General features: G+C 40.7%; 1 protein-coding gene across 1 annotated transcript in view; it reads left to right on the forward strand.

Moving 5' to 3' along the window:
* The window catches only part of p3h2 (prolyl 3-hydroxylase 2), a 56790-nt gene that overhangs the window by 25936 nt on the left and 8452 nt on the right, over positions 1-22402 (forward strand). The window contains exons 2-4 of the mRNA XM_069150028.1: positions 14366-14518; positions 15461-15650; positions 20898-21029. Coding sequence (XP_069006129.1) covers positions 14366-14518; positions 15461-15650; positions 20898-21029 — 475 coding nt within the window. The remainder of the gene's footprint in view (positions 1-14365; positions 14519-15460; positions 15651-20897; positions 21030-22402) is intronic.

Here is a 22402-nt window from a genome sequence, read left to right on the forward strand (position 1 = left end):
TGATCATCAGCATTTCTGCATTGGCTCAACTTTTCACATGCAGAGAGTACATCCACTTTTATTTACAGTCTATAGTCTGACCCAAATGCTGCCATGTACACGGCCTTTTAGCCAATCAAATTTAAGAGACACAGTAGCTGTTTTTCTAGTTCAGTAGTTGATTGGAACAAAGATCTCTGAATTGACTCATCAAGGCGTCTCTTCATCTTTTCAGCTGCCTCCTGCTCAGTATTTCTTGTCTGAACTCCACAGTTCCTCCGTCACTACTTGAGAATGTGAGGCATGCTCGCTCCTGTGACATCTCACCACTAGGTCATCAGCTTGGCACCCACCCGACCCCTGACCTCATCTCTGTCCAGCCGCTCACAGTCGGTCACATCAAGGGGAAAGGATGAAGGCGGAGTACCTGCATGTGAAAAATATTTAACCTGAGATGGGAGGAGATAGACAGGCGCAGACTCGCTTGCTTACTCCCTTCTTTATTTTCCAACACACGTGCTCAGAAACTGAGAGCAAATAACATTTCTGCAAAAAGCAAATGCAGCACAAACTGATCATTTGAATTTTACTGGTGTGGAAAACATCTGCTCATACAGATGACACAAACATTAATAAGCACAAAACACACAGTTCCAAAACTCTTAAGATCTAATAAGATATCTGAAAAATGAATTGTCTGGCAATCAATATCATGTGATTTACAAGTGTGTGTGAGTGTGTGAGTGTGTGTTTTGGCCACTTTGACCTGAATTCCAGTCAGCATGCTGTGAGTCAAGAGTGCTAGACTTGTGTAATGTGACAGCGTCAACAGTAATATGTCGTGCTTATGAAGGGAACACAAATCACTTTGAGAGGCCCGTGAAGACATTTACCCCCATCACTCTGTGGGTGGCTCATAATTACCTCCACCCATTAAGCTGAAAAAAGAGGATACATTATGTTTTGGGATGATATCTGGAAATAAAGATACAGATTGAATGTTATTTATAGACTGGTTGTTTGATGGGCAATTTCCCTCCAAATTCGACATCAGCTCAAAATAAGAGAATCCACTTTCAGTTACCTTTTCTATAGCAAACATTGTTTCTTGTGATAAAAGCTTGAGATCTGCTTTTTCAGGTCATTATTATATTAAGGAGATATTTCAAAATGTATATAAAGGTATGCAAGTCCATGAAATCACTGCAGCAGTGCTTTGAAACCCATTTCACTTTTTCCCTTTACATGGTAACTGGGTCACTAATTAGCCTCCCTGCAGCAAATAAGAATAATATTAATTAAAACTTTATTTATATAGCACCTTTAAAAACAGAGTTTACAAAGTGCTCTACAGAGAAGCAAAGCATAGCAAATAACATGCCTCGTGTCTATGTGTGTGTGCATGAACTCTTATAGAGGAGTTATGGCCACTTGTTCGCACACCAGCAGACGCACATGGCCTCCCACACGTGCAAACACATTCACAACTTTGGGTTTTTGCAGGTGTGTGTTCACACACTCTCAGATACTCAGCAAACATGTGTAAAGAGCCAGATGAAATGCGGCGCTGTTTCACCCCCCCCCCCCTCCGACGCTGCTGCAGTGTTTTTGAAAAAGCTCCCAAGAGGGAAGCAATGACGGGCTGAGAAAATGACTAAAATCAGGTCTTGTCAGCTTTTCTCCCAACATTTCCAACCAGGATTTATTTGCTTTTTGTATCATCTTATTATGTGCAGAGTGTGTTTTGACTGTTAAAATTCACCCGCCTATAAATTTTAGTTATTGCTGCTGTCACATGTAAGCAGTCTGTGCCAAAATCTCCCATTGGGTGAATGTAAAACTGTGTGCACAGTTGGGCCCTAAACCTTTCCTCAGTTGTTAGTTTGGTTTCCAACTATGTCAAGAATTTCTTTTGCCCACAATAATGGATCCAGCCTGTCAGAAGAATTTACACCCAACACTTTGTTCTTAATTTATATCAAGGTTTTCATTCCTCAACAGCCTTGCTGAATTTATTGCACACTCGTAAATCTAACGCTATTACTCTATTTATCTGACACATATCTAAATAGTTTTGTTGTTTTTTTCTGTTTTTATTTTTGTATTGAACATCACATCACAGAAAGCCTCTTGCTAACATCCCAGATTTATAAGAAGCTATTGGAGGCCTGCTTATAAATAAACTTAGATTTGTTCAGCAATTAAAAACAAAGCCTGCTAAATGATCTCAGCGGGTGACAGATGCCATCCTCTTAATCAGTAAAAACTGTGAAAATGGTCAAGAGACAGTCTGATTGGGGCATGACCTTAAAAAAAAATAATAATAATAATAGCATGATAAAATGATTACTGGTTTTCTTGTATGAGCGAAGGGATTGTAAACATTTTAAAAAGTTTTGCCTCGTGCTGAGTTGACATGACCAGCCTGTGTCGCCATCTTTTGCCTCTTTCCTTTTTGGCCTCTGGACAGTTTTGCAGCTGAGCACTCTCAGCTCCTCCTCCCTCTCCAAACCCCAGAAAGTCTGACTGTTGAAGGCTGAAGGGAGCGTCTCTCGTGTCCGGTTGCATCCTTTCCAGCGGTGGTCTCTGCAGGGGAACTAGATTACGTAACTCCAGAGGAGGTAGTGAAAGGGAAGAAATTACGTAAAGACACTGTAAACACACCATCATAGCTGCTCAGTACATGAGAGTGAGGTTTATTTTATCTTAAACACACTTGCGCTGGCTCCATACAATGGACTACTGGTCTATCTGGCTGTCATCTTAACCCGCATACCCCACTGTGGATATAGGTAGCTTAGTCTCAATTTGCATACCTTCAGCAGCTTTAGAAAGAAACTTAAGAGAAGCATTCTTTACTTCTTTAGGTAATCCCCAAATCATGCAGGCTTTTCTGTTATTGCTTACTTTCCTGTCCATTTCTTGACCTTTTTCCATACTGAGGTATGTGCAAGGTTTTCTCTTTCCTTGGCCCAGAGGGTGGTGGCTTGATTGATGGTTTGATTTTTGCGATGAAACATTGGACAGGACCACTCTGTCATTATTTGACTTCGCCCCCCGGAAAGAGGTGGATCCATTACCTCATCACAGAGAGGCTGAACCATGTTTGAAGTTTCAAACCAGGAAATACTCCTTCAGGGCACTTGAACCTTTCATACTCTCATCTGTGGGAAGTTTTTCTGACATTCAGCAGTTTAAATAGTCTTTTAGATGATGCGTCTGTCATGGCAGCTAACGCACTCATCAGCTCTGCTGATCAACATTTTTCAGCGACATGAAGTTGAGCTTAAGTGCTCAGTTCTCTGCAAAAAGAACAGTTTATGTAGATTTGTGTTTGATTAAAAGGACACATGTTTGATGCCTTTCAATGGTTCCCATATTATGAGTCCAATGTTAAAATGTGACTGATTGGGGGTGTTTGTATCCATCACTGGTCCTCAGATGCGTTTCTGTCCCTCAGCTGAAGCTGTGGGTGTGTAGTGCCCTTTGTCTTTGAAACACTGCTCATTGCTCCAAGACCAGATTGATTTCAACATGAACAAATATATTTTGTATTTCTCTGGGGTATGTGGAGGCCGGACTGGGTGAGAACAGAGTGGCTGGATGAATGCTGGCATTGTCTGCTGGGATACATATACACTCAGTGGCTCACTCGCACCTACGCATAGTTTCCCTCAGTGTGCTCCCTTGTGCTTCTCTTAAATGTCTTGTTGCGTGAACTAAACGTTTGTCTGCTTTAGATTTCGCACTTAAACTCCACATCATGCTCACCTTTTCTTATTTTTCCAGACTGGTAGCTTTACAGCCTCAGTGGAAAGGCTGAGTGTGCCCACACTCATGTGTCAGGCTAACCTTTGACCCTTGTCTCCGAGTGGCATGCCTGTAAATGTTTCCTTCAAATGTGCTGTTCCTCGTAATCTTCCTCTCAGACGGGAAATCCCCCCATCTCTGGAGCTTTATGGGTAAATAGAGTGAAAGGTTCACAGAATTTCTAAGTGTGTTGTTCTCATGTTATCCCCTCTGAGATAATTGTGAAATCTCAGCTTCTGTCTCAACAGTATTAAAGGAGCAGTTAGACATTTTTCCAAATTAACCCGATGGACCCCCATTAGGATGCAATGACTGGAAACAATTCATGCAGTGAATTTGGGTCTGTTAACACCAGGCTATCTTGTAAGTGTGGCGCGTAACCTTTTATAACACCAGGGATCACACAAACATATACTGTATGTAATGTGCTGTAAGCTTTTGAACACGTGTCCCCATCTGTCCAAACATTGAACTAACCGTAGCTAATCAGCTAAAGTAGCTTCATACAATATAGAATAAGGCCTATAAACTGCCTTTGAAGTGCACATACTGCACTTTTGTTTTCAGTTGATGTTTTGGGTTTTTTATTATGTTATGTTCCATGTGTTTTTGTTTTTATAGGGCTTTCCTGCTAAAAGAATGACTTATTGTGGGACAATAAAGATCTCAACTGAACTTTTTCATTTAACTCTGGGCAAGTAAGAAAGAAAGTTTTTTTTTTTTTTTTTCAATCTTGTTCAAGATGGTAGAAGTTGCTGAGGAAATCCCGGCTGGTCGTATTAGTGGTATCCCATGTGTGGGCTCCAGTTCCAGTCTGTGTACACTTTTGATACACACGCCACAACCTTAACCAAAGGCAAAGTGACAGAGACAAAACACAACTGTTTTCAAATCTCTGAGAGCAGTCAGAGTTTTCCAGTCTAGAAAAAGGCACCTTTATATGAATGGAAACTGATGGAGTGTGAGATCAGAGGATCGTAACATGAAGAAAAAAATAAAAAGATGTTGGCTAACCAGGTCTATTTTTAGAAGTTCCTGAGAGAAAAGAGTGTGTGTGTTACTGTATTTTAGGCAGGAGGGAACGTGAGAAAGGTGTTGGGAGGAGGGCATGAAGGCGTCGCGGGTGGAGGAAGACATTATAGGTGATTTTCCACCCTGTCTGCACTGCTTAAAGTGTACACACCTTGTGTTTTTGAGGTTTTCACACAAAGCTGGCCTTGTGTGTCCTGAAACTGCCCAGGAAGCGAGATCAGACATGGGAAAGAGGGTGATGGTTGACTGGGGATACAGTAGCTGATGTGGTGTCAGGTGGCCTCAATATAGCTTAGAGGAATAGGTTGCGTAGTGTCTCAGCATTAACTCCCACAAAGCTTCGCTGGGATGTCATTGAAGATGGATAGGATAATGGAAGCAGTCATTTCCCTCCCTTCTCCAAATGATGTCAGCCACAGGGCAGATGTGGCGACACGTGCAAACAGCCACCTTAGTTCAGGCTGCCTGATCCCGATTAGCTCATAATGGACACAAACTGTGTTTTGATAACTAATATTCTGGATCACGAGGGCCTGTTTCACATTCTTAGTGAGTTCAGGTCACTATGGTCAACTACAGTCACTCATTTTCCCCCTTAATCAAAACCAGCCGTTTTCAAACACACAGCTCAGGCAGGAAACACCAAGAGTCGAGGTTTGAACAGTGGGATTATTATTCTACTACTGTTTTCTTTTCAATGTAGAGTCTTGCAGACTTTTAGGAAAGATGACGGACGGCGGTGGGTAAAGACAGACGTGAGGGTCGGCTTCTCCCGGCTCGTCATGCCTCCTGTGTCCTCATAGGTGTCATGAAAGAGGCTTTTTAGCAGCGACAGCGGTGAGGCTTTTCCAGAAATTCCTTTGACGTGACCTTATAGGAGGAACACACTCTGGCCCAGGGTGGGGCGAAGACGGCCAGAAAGAGGCCAGTGTGCAGAGCTGTCAGCGGGACTGTACAGATGAGAGGATGAGGGGTGGTGTGATGGAAGGACCAATGAAGGGAAACTGGGAGGACATCAAAGTAGACAACTTTAACCAATGACATCACCAAGAGACTCACTTTTTTTTTTTCCACAGCATGTGCTTAATGTGTTAGCCATGTGGCATTTCATATATACCCATCACACCCTGATGGGCTGGATGGTGAGTTACAGCCCAGATCATGTGTTAAAGTGTCATTTGATGCATCAGTAGAGCAAAAACAAACCCTTGTCTGGTTTATTTAGCTGAGATTATTGCGATTTATTCACACTTTCAGCATACAGTAAAGATATTATGTGGCGTGTGTATTCAGTAAGTGTGTGCTGAAGCAGTTTTTTGTCCATCAAAGCTCTGGAGTTAATGAAATGAAAGAGTTAAGTGTGCTTGATGGAGAGGTAATTTGTAGGAGCTGCAATGTTTTCCTCTCCAATTAGCCTCACACATAAATCACAAGCACCTTTTGACTCGGTGTATTTTGGTGCTGAAGTGTTCATGCAAATATGTGTGACCAATACAATGTTTCATCGTCATGTTGTTAATTACTACCGCAGTCTGGTTGTATGGGGTTAGTCTGGTGACACATATTGTCTGGCAATAGTTGTTCTTCCAGTGGAAACACTTAGAAACAGACATAAGTTGTTCTCCAGATTTTCAGGAATTTCCGAATTCCTTCAATCGTCAAAGTGCTCGCTTTGTGCCTTGAAGCTGTCCAGAGAAGAAGGAAGTGGGCGCTCGCCTCATGGGGAGGTAATCAACCATTTAAACAGACTTTCCAATAGTGAGTTCCTCGTGCCAGGCACTGGTGCCAATACTTCCACTCAGCATAGCTGCTACGGTTATCACTGGCAATAAAATGCTCTGTTTAATAGTCAGTGGGCATATGCAGCTTCTCAGCAGGCGAACTTAATCCCAAACCAATTTACAAGTACTGTGAAATTGTCTCCATCTTCTTTCCAACCTGATGCAGATCATTTTCTCAAGTTTGAAAATCATGAATTAAAAGGACTTCAGTGGTGGAAACCATAAAGACCAAATTTTTGAAGGACAAATGAAGAAATGTGTGCTTAGTTCTCTGTATCCATTAATTAACAAGATAGATATAACACTTATAAGTAGGACTGGATTTTCTTTTATTAACAATACAAGGGCTTCAATTTACGACATGTTTTAATAATTTAGAAATTAGGATTAAGATCAAAAATGCATTAGAAAATAAATAAAGAAAAGTACAAATTTGAACAGATGTTGGGTCTATACCAAAAAGTGTCACCTCGATAACCCAGTCCTCATAAACCTACCGTTGTCAACCAAAAAGCAACAAACTCATACTCAAAATATTTTTTGCAACGATCCAGTTGATAAACTCGCATTGATTTCCATCCCTCTCTCATCATAATTTCCGTCTCATGTTGTGTCTAAACTGCTGGAACATTTGACTTTGTTTGGTCTGCTTCAAACACACCTGCCTTCATAATTTGCACCAAATACAGATAATTTGTGTTAAGTGTGCTTGTATTGGGGATAAACATGTTGTCAAACCTGCCACCTCACTCACAAATATTGGTTGAGTGACAGTGAACTTTGGCTACTGTGTTTGCGGAGGAGTAAATATTGCTAATAAAATAGGATGGGGACAAACGGAAGTGTTGCTCCTCGCAGGTGGCTGAGAGGTACATCTGTGCAGCTAAGTGTGATTATAAGTTTATAGTTTCAGATGTCAGATTGCCAAGAGCACTTCAACATTATCGTTACTTGTTAACGCTGATGATGGTTTGCCTCGACTTAAAGACGAGCTGTTTCTCCCCATCCTCTTCCTTTGAGAGTTTCTTACAAACTCGGGTTTAGCTGAACACCTTTTTTTGTTTGTGTTACGATGGACGTCACCATAGAGACGATGCGTTTCCCAAACATCAACACAGAGATCTCCTGCAGTTCTGTTTAGGTTGGTTTTAATTTGACAGTTCCTCCGCAGCACAATTTTTATAGAGCTGTACTGCAGAAAGAAAAAAAAGTCCATGAAAAGGGTAAAAGGACGCTGTTGTCACGCTTGCAGATGTTCTTGCTGGATGATGTCCAACTTAAAGTGGTATGAGGCCATACTGTACTGTTGGGTCAAGAATTTGCATTTAACTGCCGCTATAAGATGTTTTTGGAGTGATTAACACTCGACTGGAGTTGAGACTGCAAATGAGTGGAATGATGTGGGTGTAATTTACAGGAAACGGTGAGAAGATCATGTCTGATTTAAGCATATCAGATGTCAAAACACTGCATACATAGAACAAAGAGTTTTGGGAAGTTAACATGATGATGTCATTTTATTCTGTCTTGATATACATTGTTCAGTAAGTACTTTAACAGTATCTGTAGACATTTGACTGGCCAATGCACTGAATTGCCAGATGACTATTTTACCTTGCAGCAAAACTTTATCTGTGTTCAACTTTTTTGCTCGCATCCTCATCATTGCCACACACATACAGCGTCAACATAGTAGTCTTATTGAAACTAATACTGGGCCAGTTTTTCACCAGTTTGTCTGATGTGTTGTTCAGTGTTTGTCACCGTTGAACATGGCTGCAATCGAAGGAGGTCAGTAATCCTTAAATATGGGAATAATGCCAAACATTTTAAATCAATTGCACTTGACTTTTTCACAAAAAAAATGATAGAAGTAGATGTGTAAAAACAAAAAGATCTTAAGAGAGAAGATCTGGCTTGTTTCCTGTCTAACCTCCTCCCAGCTGGACAATCACTGTGTAAAGTCGGAAGAAATATCACATAACCATGCCTGGAAAGTTGCAGAGCTTGTTGGACAGAGCACCACAAGTTCCTGACAGTTTTGCAGGATTACAGCTGATTTATCATTGGACCACTAGACAAGAACTGCAGTGGGACATATTTAGACCTTAAGCAAGAGTTGTGCTTTAACCTAGAAATCTTCACTGCCTGTGGACATTTGGTTTATTGGAGCTGTTCTTGTGTCCACTGTTAACCTCAACGCTAACCTCTGCAATTCCCTAGAACTTCCTAACCTCTTGGGAACCATATTAACTCTTTAAAACAGCTTGTCTCTCTGGTGCTCAGCCCTATGTTTGCCAGGTTTGAATCTTCACCGTGTGCAGTTGTTTCCAGTTCCTCTCATCCAACCATCCCCAGGCTCGATTGTTGCATTGGGATACGTGCCTTTTATCACAACATCGTTGCTGTTTCTGTGGCGCCCGTCCAGGGCTATTTACATACCTGTGAATCAGGCTGGAGGCCCAGAAGAGAGATGCATGCAAATGTTCGTTTGACTTGGCACCACCTTGTGCCCACATCAAGAGCACTTCTCTGAGAGAGGCAGGGCGGTCCAGCAGCTCTTACACAGGTTGCTCTTTAACAAGAAGGGCAAGCTGAGGGCTCAGACTGAGTGCTAGTTATTCACCTCCACAGGTGCTTCTTTGAAATTCATGTGGGAGAAAAAAAATTTGCTCATGGGGTACAAGATGTACGCTTCTGAATGTTTTCAAAGATTTGCTTTTCATGGCAGAGTTTTAGTGATGCAGCGATTTTAAATCTTGTAGAGTTTAAAGTAAAAAGTAAGTGAGTACGGATAAAATATTTCTGCAATTCGGAGCCAACTCGGCTGCGATTTTCAGTTTCTATATTCAGAGCATCCTCATTGAAAGCAGTTCAACGTGACTAAAATAGCAGTTTTTGGACAATCACATGAAGCTTGCAAATTACAATTTGTGTAATGTATATAACAACTGTCCAATTTTTCAGTTCAATACTTTGTTTCATAGGAAAAAAGTTTAAAAAAGTGAAAGGGAGGTTTAGTGTTGAGAATAAATATACCATGAGACAAAATAAATTGTGTCTATCTTCAGTGATTTTTTTTTTTATACAGTCTATACCAAAGTAGCTACCACTATCATTTCTCTGGTTTCATTGTGGATAATGGATCAGGGTGCACAAATCAACAATGACTGCTTTATAGCATTTTTGTATTTTTATAGGATTTTTACACCAATGTGAAGTGCTGTGATTTATCATCTGCTGGATAGTCAAAACCCAAAAAATAATTTACCATTCAGTCTTAATATGTTAACTATCAATGAACACTCAATTTAAAATGTACTCTATTTTAAGTTTTATGTCACCCGCTCCTACAGGGAAATATTGTGGCCCATTGACGCACAGACTGCAGTGTTGGAGGGTTTTCTCAGAAAATCCCAGATTTTTCCTCCTCTGTCATTTTGATTTGCTCACGCAGGGCTGTTTCTTGCCTGTATTGTTTTCCATTACACCGTTCAGTGCAACAGCAATCTCAGTTTAAGCCCATGATTGATTTCTGCTCTGTCATCCTGAGGGGGTGTTTTGACTTTTCCTTGTGCTCGGTTTGATGAATGAACATGTGTTTCCAATTCAGAATCTTCAAGCTCTTGAACCTTTTTGGTAGTTTTCAAAGTTTGATACACCGAATCCCAGAAATCCTCTGTGTTGAATTATATGCATCCATAAAATAGATGTGACTATCTTGTATGTGTGAATTCAAGGACTATTAAATATTACTGTCAGTCCATTATCAAGTGAGAGTCATCTGGACTTTTTCCTTAACTCCTTTTTTAAACTATTCAAAATTTAAACTTCAGGATTCAGCTGAAGGACACTTCAGTGATTTAATATTTGTTTAAACAAGTCACTCTTCCTAAAACATTCTCACTCAATAATACTATATCTCTTACAAATAGAAATGCTAGTTGTGGCTGAGAAAATCAAATAATGAAAGAAAGCTAATACAGTGAGTCTCTATAGTTCAGGGCTTCCCTGGGTTCCTCGGGACACTAGATCTGGCGTTGTAGTCAACCACAGCTGCCTGTGTGGTGTAATTCCTGTCTTCCTCCAGCTGACCCTAATTCCTGAGCCAGGTCATCCTCAAGGGGCTGGGGGTATTTGTAGCCAGAGATGGTGGAGGAGGAGGAGGACCCCACCCCCCACCCCTTTCCTCCACAGCCGCTGTGATCTTTCCTGTTTAGTCTCTGGAACTCTGGTCAAAACATATCTGCCGATGATTATCAGATCCAGTAAAGCCGAGCGAACAGCAGCGTCTTTGAGGGGGACATTCTCCCTGAATTATCTGGAGCAGACATTGTGGAGAGCACATGATAGAGCTGTGTTGTATGCTTGGGATTGCGCCATCAGTTTGAGGAAAACATCCAGCCTCAGATACATTTACACTGATTTCATCAGGTTTTTAATGCTTTCCAGGTTTTACTCTGCTCTCCTGTCAAGTTTTTTATTTCCCTGGTTTCTGTCAGCGTGAAGCCTATTTCTGCATTACTGACTAATTTCAGTTCGTATATTTCCCAAGAACGGTTAGGACAACTGGCAGCAAAATTGATTTAGCTTGTTTACTTTTCATTATGCACATAACTGCAAGTTGTTGTCCTGCTGCTGGTGTTTCAAAAAAGCTGAATAATGATCTACTATTGGTCATTATTGCACTGGAAATTTATCGGATGTCCGTGTGGATTAGAAAATTTAAACCACAAAGTACAAATTCTATATTTAAGGAATGCCTAGAAGAAGTTTTATTTGACGGAGGGATTTTGCACATCCGTACTGTTGACTATCATGTTCCTTGAATGTGAGGCACCAACCTCAGAAGGGATATCTTAAGCAAATTCTTATCGACTGTTTTTACTTGACAACAACAACATCCATCCTCTGGAGTCATTCATAAGTTATTGCAACATAAAACATGTCACAGAGAAAACACATGGACGCATAAGAAAAATGAAAACGTTTCACTCACTCTTAGTCTCATTGCTCCATGCTGGCTTTCCCCCGGTGGCTCCAGCCAGGTGATCTGGAGAGGAATGCACTCGACGCCACCTCGCTCTTTGGCCTTTCGGGCCTAACCAAGCATGTCCAGCTGGGCTTTTCTCTCCTGCCTTCTGTGCTGCCACATGAAAGAGACCCAATGTTGTCTGCCAGGGAAATTATTCTTCAAAAAGAAGTGGGCTGTTTGTGGGAAGAGGAATCTCTGCTTTTTCCATCAGAGCACTTCTGTGTATCTTTTGTGATGTATTGTGCTGAGTTTTTGGAGAGTGTTTGCCTCCCCCGTAGAAAATACCAAGCACTTTTTTTGTTGTTGATCTAAGTGGGTTTGTACCTTCAGCTGTCTGCAGAAAAGTTTGTTCTACTCACAGGATCTCACAAATATTGGATAAACGTGGGAATCGCTGAGCTTTATCTTGCCAATGTCTTTACTGGCAAACATGAATCAGTGTTGAGTGGCAAAACAGAGGCGCGAGTGTGTCTGGAAGCATGTTATGTTTTTGGCAGCCAGGGACTGACCTTCTCAACCGTCAGGAGAGACTTTGTGAAACACAGCGAGCTCTGTCTCCATCCTTTGTCTACTCTCACCTTGCTGTATCTGTCTTTTATTCCCTCGCAATCATCCTGTCATCCTCCACTGATTTCTGCTCAACTTCTCCTGACTCTTTTTTTACCCTCTTCAGTCACTGTCAAACACAAAACAAAAGTTTTTCTTTCATAAGGGATTTATGAATGTAGTTCTTGTTTTGTTATTTGGTGCACTGTAAAAGATGACTATAATACGAAAAAGCAAAGTGCCATGCGACAGGTCACAGGGCAGCAGGTTTGTAAAAACAAGCTCCATTTCACAAATTCCTGACGTGTGCAGTGAGCTGGATTCAGCACAGGCTTTTAGTCAAGGTGCTTGTGTTCTTTTGACACTGTAACAGGGAGTAACCTGTCTATATTGAGGCTTGTACTTTATTGTGATCTTATCTGACCGGGACCAGACACGCTGCGAGGCTCCAGTTTTTCCAAAATGTTTTTTAAAGTGTAAAAGAGAATCTTGATGAGGTAACAATCTAACTTGCGGCAGACATCTTCAGTCTTCCCTAATGAATTGATCATTGTTTTGGCTGAGAGCAGAGCCAATGTTAGCGTGTTGTGTAACACAACAGAGTAGCAGTTTCCATACTTTTCATGTTGAAACAGAGCATCTTAAAGGATGGTGGGATGAGGAAGTCATCGGGCCGGAGGACATTCACTCTCTTTTTCAATTACTACATGTGCCGCTTCTTTACAGCAGCTGGGTGATGTTATATATCACAATCAGAGATGGCCACTTGAGGGCTAAGTCCACTGAATATGATACATCTTGACACAGTACAGTTCAGAGAAGGTAATCCTTCAGACTGTTCCATGTCTTATTTTGAAACAAATACAAAAATTTGCTGTTAAATTTAAATCGACAGATGTGTGAGCCTCACCTTCCCTAAAGACTTGAGATCATTTCTTTTCACATAATAAACAGTACTGTGCAAAGGTTTTGGCCACTTCAGATTCTTGTTTATCATGCAGTACCATCAGGGAGGCTTGTGATCCCTCCCAAATTCAAATTCACTCTGCAGCATGACAACTACCTCAAACATCCAGCCACACTCATAAACAACTATGTTCAGGGACAAGGAGAGTAAGGAGTCATACAGCAGATGGCATGCCTCCAACAGAGCCCTGATTTCGACATCATGGAGTCAGTGTGGGATTACATAAATAGACACAGACAGCCTAAATCTACAGAAACTGCAGAGACGCCTTCAAGATGCTCAGAAGAACAACCTGCCAAGTAGCTTAAAAAAAACTGAGTGTACGCGTACCTTAAAGAACGGGTGTTGTAACAAAAAGGTGATCATTTTTAAATATTGATTTGATTCACTCTGTTTACAGCACATTTTATAAAGTTAGGTGATGAATAACAACTATTGGTGGCATTCTTCTTTGACTTTTTTTTATACACTTTATACATGCCTGCAAACATCAACAGCTGACTGCATCTGTGCTCGTGTGTTTGTATTAGATACATTTCTTAAGAAGTAGATTGGATTGCTGTGGTGGTTATTTCATTGTATGACATCCATTATCCACTAAGTTCAAATACTTTGAGTGCAAAGAACTCATCTTTTTCATGAGCTGTAGAAATGACAGCTCTCTTTAATGACAGGAAGTTGATGGGAACTGTGCGTCTCTCTAAATCTGCTCAGTTCTCCTCTCGTCTGATGAACAAACTGGAACAAAACACATAAATTGTTTATTTCAAGTGGATTCAAAATTAGTTGCCAAAAAGCCATTGTTAGTAAAAGCTTGACTAAACCCCTTGCTTTTCCCAAATGATTTGTTCCAGCAGCAGAATTGCTTCAGAACATGATCTGACTTTTGTTTTTTTTCAGAGAAATGTGAACTTTTTGGCAATTTGTAATAATGTCAACCTGTCCATATGTTTATGTGGAAATCCTGTAAAGTGCCGTCTCTTTTGTTAGAGTTGCATTGGAGACTTGGGCAGATTCTAAGCAAACATCTTCATGCAGTTAAAGTCTTGCCAATTTTGTAGTTCATTTTCTGCATGGGTGACTTTGTGCCTTTAATCCACAGTTTTGGAGCAGTTGAGCAGAGAGCTCATCCGTAGTGCTAAAATCTGCTAATATTATTATTACTGTTCTATTAACATCTCTCTTTCCTTCTCTCTCTATTCATTTCTTTTCCAGTTGAAGCAGCCTGACAAGGCAGCAGCGGCAGCTCACACCTATTTCCAGGCCAATCCAGAACATGTGGAGATGGGTCAGGATCTGGAGCAGTATAAAGACCTGCAGGGCGTAAAGAGAGAACACTTTGTGGACCGAGAGGCTCGGCCTCACCAGGTAAGACACACAAAGTCTGTGAGATCTGTAGTCATAGATTTCCTTTTGGGCTATCCCTTTCTTCACCCTCAGGCCCCTAATTAATGCTTTTGCCAAAACACACTTCATTCGATCAGTGTTACCTTTGACCTCTGGCCTTTTAGCCATCTTTTATCAGCCCTTTCAAAAAAAAGTCTGGCCACTGATTTGACTTTTTCTACTTCACTTCTTTCCAAAAGAGAAAAGTACAGCTTTTGTTGTATGAAGGGGCCTTTTGTGTTAATGGTCTTTGTAGTTTAAAGCTGGAAACTCATTTAGGCCTTTTATTGCTGGTTCTGGTGAAGTCCTGAACACGGAACAGTTTAGGATCCTTTGTTGCTCCTGTGTTCCTCTGCTGTTTCTCCATCTGGCCCTTCTCACTTCATCTTCCAGTGAAACACATACCATATGTATAATATATATCCTTTAACTTAAGAAGGCCACTCTACTGGAACACAAAATACTAATCCATCTTAAACTTAACTCTTATTTTATATTGTTTGTGTCTCTGCAACTTTCCTTATTACTTTGATCTGTACTGCGGTAACTTTTTGTTATGTTGGACATTTTCTATGTTTTGTTATTGAAAGCAGTTTGTGAGTAACATTCAATCCAAAGCAAATTATCTCTGGGGATAAGAAATTAATGTAAATATTATTTTATTATTTTAGATTTATTGCTGAAGAATTCACTATGATAGTCCTTTCTGGATACAGCTCAGCTCCCCTCTGCTCCTCCCGTTTATTCTAAAGCTGCTGCAGGAAAGTTGATGCTCACCAGAGGACTTGTTAAAACTTTTATGAACCGACTACAACTGTTTGTGCCATAATAATTCTGCACATCATATCGCCATGGACTAAGACTCATAAATGCTGATGCTGTAATTCCTCTCTCTCATTATCGCTTGTGTGTCCTCCATCACAGCGCTCCTTCACAGCAGCAGTGAGGTTGTACGACATGGGCGACTACGAAGGAGCCCTTAAGCTGTTCGAGGAAGCTTTGCTGGAGTACTATAAGGCAGATGTGGACTGTCGGGCCCTGTGCCAAGGTCCACAGAAGTTTGAGGGCCACGATCACCTCCGCTACCGTTACAGCCTCCATGAACTTGTTTCAGGTATGAGCAAACATCTCAGCAGACATGCAATTATATCCTGTTTTTGTCCTCATGTAGTACAGAACATGTGTTTTATACAGATGTTTATAGTATAGGAACCAGTGCTCAGTCTTCCTACTCTGGCTGAATAATCACTGTATTAACATTCCATCACAGACTTGGAGATGATGTGCTTCCTGAATATGATTTGTTGGTGTAATCAGCTGTTTATGACAACAAAATCAGAGCTATTCTTAGTTAGTTCACTTTATGTTTTTAATGAGATCCACTACTTTATTGTTTGAGCTTGGATTTAAATTGTTTACACCCTCTTTGTGTGTTACACTCTCAAAAGCTGCCAATATTGGTTTCCAAATTTCTTTGCTTGTATAAATTGATGCATAGTTCCCCACTGCCTGCATTTTGCACCACATTCAAATCTCAAAGATAATGCTGTGAATCTCTGCTACCTTAAAAATCCTTCCTTGCATTGTTTATTCATCTTAAAATGCTACATTGTGTTGATTTATAGATTTGCACCCCTCAGATTGTAGTCTCGTCAGCCTTGAATTAATTTTGAGTCTCATGGGTCCAGTTCAACATAAAAGAAATTAGTCTGTTTAGTTGGTGGGCAGAGAATTTTATCAGATTATCGTGACTCGTTCACAAACATTTCTGGTTATACTGCACGGTTCCGAGGCCGAGGTGGGTTTGGTTGTGCTGATGAGAGAGTCAAGGGAGGCTCGGATGTGGCCAAACAACACCCTGCCTGCTCACCATGTGATCAAATCGCTTGATCAGCTTGGCAGTAGGTCAAAAGGCAGATGAGGGATAACAACAGTATTTTTAGGAAAGGATGTATGGAGAAAGAAAATGCCGATCAAGTGATATTAGTTTCCTATAGTTTCCTAGAGCTATATTCATAACCGTACAGTCACTCATGAAAACACATGACCAACATAAAAAAGGGAGTTGTGTTTAATTGTATGTATGAACTCTATTTAAGATGTTTTCTTGGAAATATAGACATCATGATCACCTTGTGGTTAAGATGTGTAGTGTTGACTGTAATTGCAATGTCCTTAAATTGGTTTTGGCTGCAGATTTATTTCATGTAATCCCTCCTCTCTCTCCCTTAAGAAATATAGAGAATAAATATAGGTGGGTACCTACACTCGAGCCTCAAACTATTTTCTCAATATTTGCTTTCATTGGTCAACTGGCAGTCCACATGCTGAAATACAGAGACTTACTTTATATCAGTGCTTTGGTTGGAATTTCATAGGTGACAAAAAGGTGCAGTAAATGTAAAACTGCAAAGGGTTCAGATTATATTCTAAAGTAAATCAGAGAAGCAGATTTCTGTGGTTATCTGTGGTTAAACCAAACATGCTCAGAACACAAAACAGGGACAGAGGATTCCTACAAATTTCCATGAGTTTTTTTTTATTGTTGTATGGTTTACCACAACACTGGGGTATTGGATGTTCTAAATTAGCTGGAAAACTGCATGAAGAAAACAGCTTTTAAATTCAATACAGTTTTGATTACTTTTGTAGGTGGGAACACATTATACCACTTAAGCCTACTTATGATGCCATTAAAATGTGTTAGTCCACAGTGTGGAACAATCATGGCCATGGAGATATTACCTGGCACAAACCCAGCTGGCGCCTGGTCCCGAGCCTCTGTTTGGATCAAACCACCAAGAAAAGGCACAATACAATGGCAAAAAAGATGTAAAATGACTCGATATAATTACAAAGAGACTCGATATTACTCAAACAAACCACAAGTAGATTCAAAAGCACTCAAGACAGCTTGAAGGAGACAATTGCAGGTCAACAAAAAAAAGAAATGCAAAATTAACACAATTTGACATAAAATTACTTAAATCAACACAAATAGATACAAAATAACTAAAAAGAGAAATAAAATGTGCACAGAGACGCACAGCAATCACGAAGAAACTCAAAACACAGCCATGCTGTTTTTAATCATTGTATGCCTCATTTACTCTGGGTGTGTTGCTTCTATGCTGTGGGGGCCTTTTTACAAATCTATGTCCAGCGGCCTGTTGGCTCCAAATCCATCCATGCTCATGGCACATACCAGAGCCAGCGGCTGTGACTGTCTGCATCAATTAATATACTAATTCTGGGAGTATTGAGATTCTCCAAACTCTCCAGATTAGATCACATGTAGATGCAGCTGGGAAAATGACCTTATTGTGCATGGTTTCTTCAGAATATAACAACTAATAAAATAATAGGAAAAACCAGGAAAAGACTGGCTAAGTCCCAGCAAGTGTCGATGGGTTGATTGCTGTTCAAAACTATTAGCTGAGCCTTGGAGTTTGATCTGGGATTTAGTGGACATGTTCTATTACCATCCTCAACAGGCCAAGAAAATAGCCTGAGTTGCACCCAAAATCCAGTGACTCACTACAGGACTGCTGTCTGTATCTTCTTTGTCTTCTCTAACCGTTTCTCTTTAACCTCACTTGAACTTGTTTCTCGTCTGCAACTGGAGTGCTTTTTCTTGGCATCTATTCTTAAAGGAATATACTGCTATTTTAGCATGTTTCGGCTCATTTACTACAAATTAAAGTTACATTCAGATATAAAAATTGAATTATTATGATTTTCTTTTTATCAGTTTGGTTCATTTAGCTAGTGGTCAAGAGGCTTCTGTGCCCAAGAGATGAGTTTTAACTGCTCAACAGCAAAGTCTTTTGTTACTACAAACTACTGTATTTAATTGTTTGATTTTCTTAGTTTCTGTGTTTTCTTACTGTTTATCCTTTCAGTTAGTTTTTCGGACAAATACGGAATCGTTTGAAATGTCAATCTACCCCTTCCTCTTGCACCTGAACCATATGCTGTATATATTAGGCCTCAAAAAGAGCCATTTTTGGGGGGAGTGCCTGTTTGATTGACAGGCCTGCGGTGCAGTTAGGTTTCCGCTATAGGTGGACGGGATGTAGTGTCCTCATAAATCGAGTCGGATCCACCGCTCACTCCTCCCCAACTCGTCCAAATATGTTCACTTGCCCCAAAATAGTAAGATGGCAACGGCTAAAAATAACAAACTTTTCAAACCAATGAATGATGTCACTGTTGGTGGCTGCGCGGTCTGAACCAACTAACTAACTATAACTAATTGTAGAGCACTTTTACTTAGGGTTAGGTTTTTCACTAAATCAAAGTTAAGGTGTTCTTTGAAAGTAGTTGTAGCATAAAACCTCCAGATTTAATGGCCTCTTTACTACTTCACCTCTTCCTGTCTCAACAGCCCTTTTTCCCTTTCCCTTAAACCATGACACAGCAGTTCAGCGACAGGGGTCACTGTAACACAGCTAGAGTTCAGCCCTGCAGCTCCTGGCATGCATTAAATTGTCAGTCAAACTGAAGAGTAACAATGATGTTTCATCTCCACATATTAGTTATACAGTTTTAATGAGCTTCAAAAATAAAAAAGCGCCTATCTCACATTTTATGTAATTGGTGTAAGTTAATTTTGTTCACATTGTAGGAGTCTTTAGGCCTGAATTGTCATCTTGCACAGGGCCAGGCGTGTTTGATGTGGAGGAAATGCATGTGTCAACAGGAAAAGCACCAAATCACATCTACTTGATTATGCAGACATAGTAACTTTGCTCTGGGGCAGTTTTGTTGACACGAGTCAAGCCTTTTTCTCTGGAAACTGAGGCAGGATTTGCGCAGTAGCTGCAGCTTAATTGCTGACAAGTGTGCTTTGCCTCAAATACTGTATAAATGGCCCGGGTGTATAAACACTGAAAGACAGCTAATTAGTTTTGGCCTGGCTTTGTTTTACTTGCAATCAGGGGATTATTTTCCATACCACTGCTCTAGTAGAGTCTCTGATTATAACGTTTGTTTGTCTTAAGATGTATGGATGTATTTTTGAAAGTAATACAATCTGTTATGTGGCTTGAATAAAAGAAGAAAGGATTTCTTAGAATGACTTCCTCCTGCACTGGTTTAAATTTCAATTTAAAATCCACTGACCCACAAACTACATCCCTTTACAGAAATGCATTATTCAGATCTGAACTGTGCTCCTCTGAGGCTCTTAAAGAGATTGAAACACACCACAACTCTGCTGTCTGAGAGTGAGGAAAGTAGAGCTGCAGCTGCTTGAGAGTGACCTCACTGTACATACATGCTCACACCACACACACTCAAACAAACATGCGATCATGTACTCTTCTGGCTCTCCAATCGGGACTCGCCATAAGGAAATAATATGTAGCACCCTGTAAAATCTGCATCCTCGACAGATGAACAAACAGCGGGGTTTATCTTCACCTGTGGAAACACAAACACATGAATGCTCTGTACTGTTAAGGGGGGCAACATTTATTTAAATCCCAGCACTCAAACAGTCAATCATATGATGTTGGATGAGCTGTATTTGATTTGATACAGCTCATCAGTCCAAGTGTTCTCATGTATGTTCAGACAAATTCTAAACAGACCCTCCACCACGAGGACATTTATCACTGCTGATACACTTTGAGGGCTTTTCATTTCTGCCATCTGTTTTATACACAGTTATTTTCAGCATCGGGGCACATCATAATGTTCTGCTCAGTGTTGCACTAAAGTTTATGTTACTGCATTTCATCAGTGTCATGATTCTGTATCTCCCCCGGGCTGGAGATTAGCTGCTGTTAGATTATACAGAACTGCCTGAATGCCAACAAGAAATTAATTACTGTCTGCAGTTGCTGTAAATGTGTGTAAATGAGAGAGGTCCTCTGAGCCTCAGCTGATGTCACACAGATGATCTCAGCAGAGTTAATGGCTGTGGACATGAAACCATACTGTGCTCATGTATAAATTAGCACCACATGAGTGTATAGGACCAGCGGTCTGTCCAATATAACCACTTGAACTGTAATATAGAGACTTTGGTGGGAGGCGGTGGCTGCTGTGCATTTACTAAAAAGCATTAAGTAGTTTTTGGGAAGGAACAGGTAACCCCTGTGTCACTTAAAATCTACCAATGTAAATGTTTTTCTGTCATCTTTTACATGTCTCTCCTCTGTGGCTCTTCATTAGACTTTTGTTAAGTTGATTTATGTTTTTAAGCATTTTTTTTTAAAGACTGTTGTAGATTGTACAAATTGTAAAGCCCTTTGAGACAAATTTGTGCTAAACTTGTGTCAAATAAAGCACTTACAAACTCCAGGATACTGAATGTTATTTGTCTGAAAACTGATCTGAAGTCGTCTTGTTGCAGATCACTTCACTCAGGTGCTGCACTGTGAACACGAGTGTGTCCGGGACCTCGCCACTCGTCCGGGCCGCCTCTCACCCATGGAGAACTACCTGCCTCTGCACTACGACTACCTCCAGTTTGCCTACTTCAAGGGTGGGTTGGAAAGTTTAAAAATAAACTGTCAATGTATAGTCTGACCTTTTTCCTGGCTGTATCTGATTACTGTATTTTTCTGATGAAACTCAGGTTCATATTTCTTTTAGCACAGGAAACAAAGCGGACTGTAATTTGTTTTGAATTATGAATAAAGACGACGAACACGCCCGTAGATCAAACACGTACATGCACATACAAGAACTCACGATGACCACGAAGAGCTGCAAGGCAGGTTGAGTGAAGCAACACTACACCGCACCCTGTCAGGAGCTTCACGCTGTTTCACGAGTATTAATGACATTACCTGGTGTGTGTGTGTGTGTGTGTGTGTGTGTGTGTGTGTGTGTGTGTGTGTGTGTGTGTGTGTGTGTGTGAGAGAGAGTGAGAGTGGAAAACTTTTAAGTGTTTCGTGGGCGATGAAGTAGTAAAAAAAAACTAGACAAGGATGTTGCCACAGCAGCCAGGCGTAGTTGGAAAAGACAGTGTGCTGAGTGGTTGTGAGATCACCAGATTATACTTAATGACCCATAAGCATATGGCTCTCATTAAGACAAGTGGATCACTGGGTCTGTGCAAACACACTGAGAGCAGGTTTTGAATCTCGACAGCCGCTGATGGGTGTGGATGTGTCTTGCATCTTTTTGTCTGCCTGGAAAGCATTTTCACCTGATTGTTACCGTGTTGTCAGTGATATTGTATTGTAAACATGGAAATGACTCATAGAGCGCTTAACTGCTTATGAAAAGGCTTTAAAAAGTTTTTTCCTAAAATCGGTGTTATAACACTTGAGGCTTTCATGAAGTTAAACCAGATTTTTGATACTATTTATGGACAGCATTCGCCTCATAGTAAGTTTGCTTTCTTGCCACAACTCAAGGTCCACAAGGTACTACCTTACCATAAATACTTTTATTGTCAAAAATTGGAAATCTAAGGCAGTTACTGTTTGCCCACAAAGCAGTAACTTGCTAACACCCAGCAGCTCTGTGGCCTCGTTGTGTTTTACATTCCTCAGTGACTCCACACCGCACTGCCGCAACGGCATCACTCAGCAGCCGTTCATTGTGCTGTCGTTGCTTAAGTTTCCAAAATAAATCCTCAGTGACGGTTTTCTGTTTGAGCTCAAATCTGCAGACTCGTATTAACCTGAGAACACGCAGCTGATGGCAGCACATACGCTGCTTCAGCTTCAGCCAAGGCAGGAAGTCTTTGGTTAACTGTGCGACTTTTAACAGTCCAGTAAAGAATGTTTGTGTGTGTGTGTGTGTGTGTGTGTGTGTGTGTGTGTGTGTGTGTGTGTGTGTGTGTGTGTGTGTGTGTGTGTGTGTGTGTGTGTGGGATTGCAGATGTGTTTGTGGATCTGTGTTTGC

This window comes from Embiotoca jacksoni, unplaced genomic scaffold (genome assembly GCF_022577435.1).
Source record: "Embiotoca jacksoni isolate LCO1_2020_lvr unplaced genomic scaffold, fEmbJac1.0.p SCAF_16, whole genome shotgun sequence".
Classification (NCBI taxonomy): Eukaryota; Metazoa; Chordata; class Actinopteri; family Embiotocidae; genus Embiotoca; species Embiotoca jacksoni.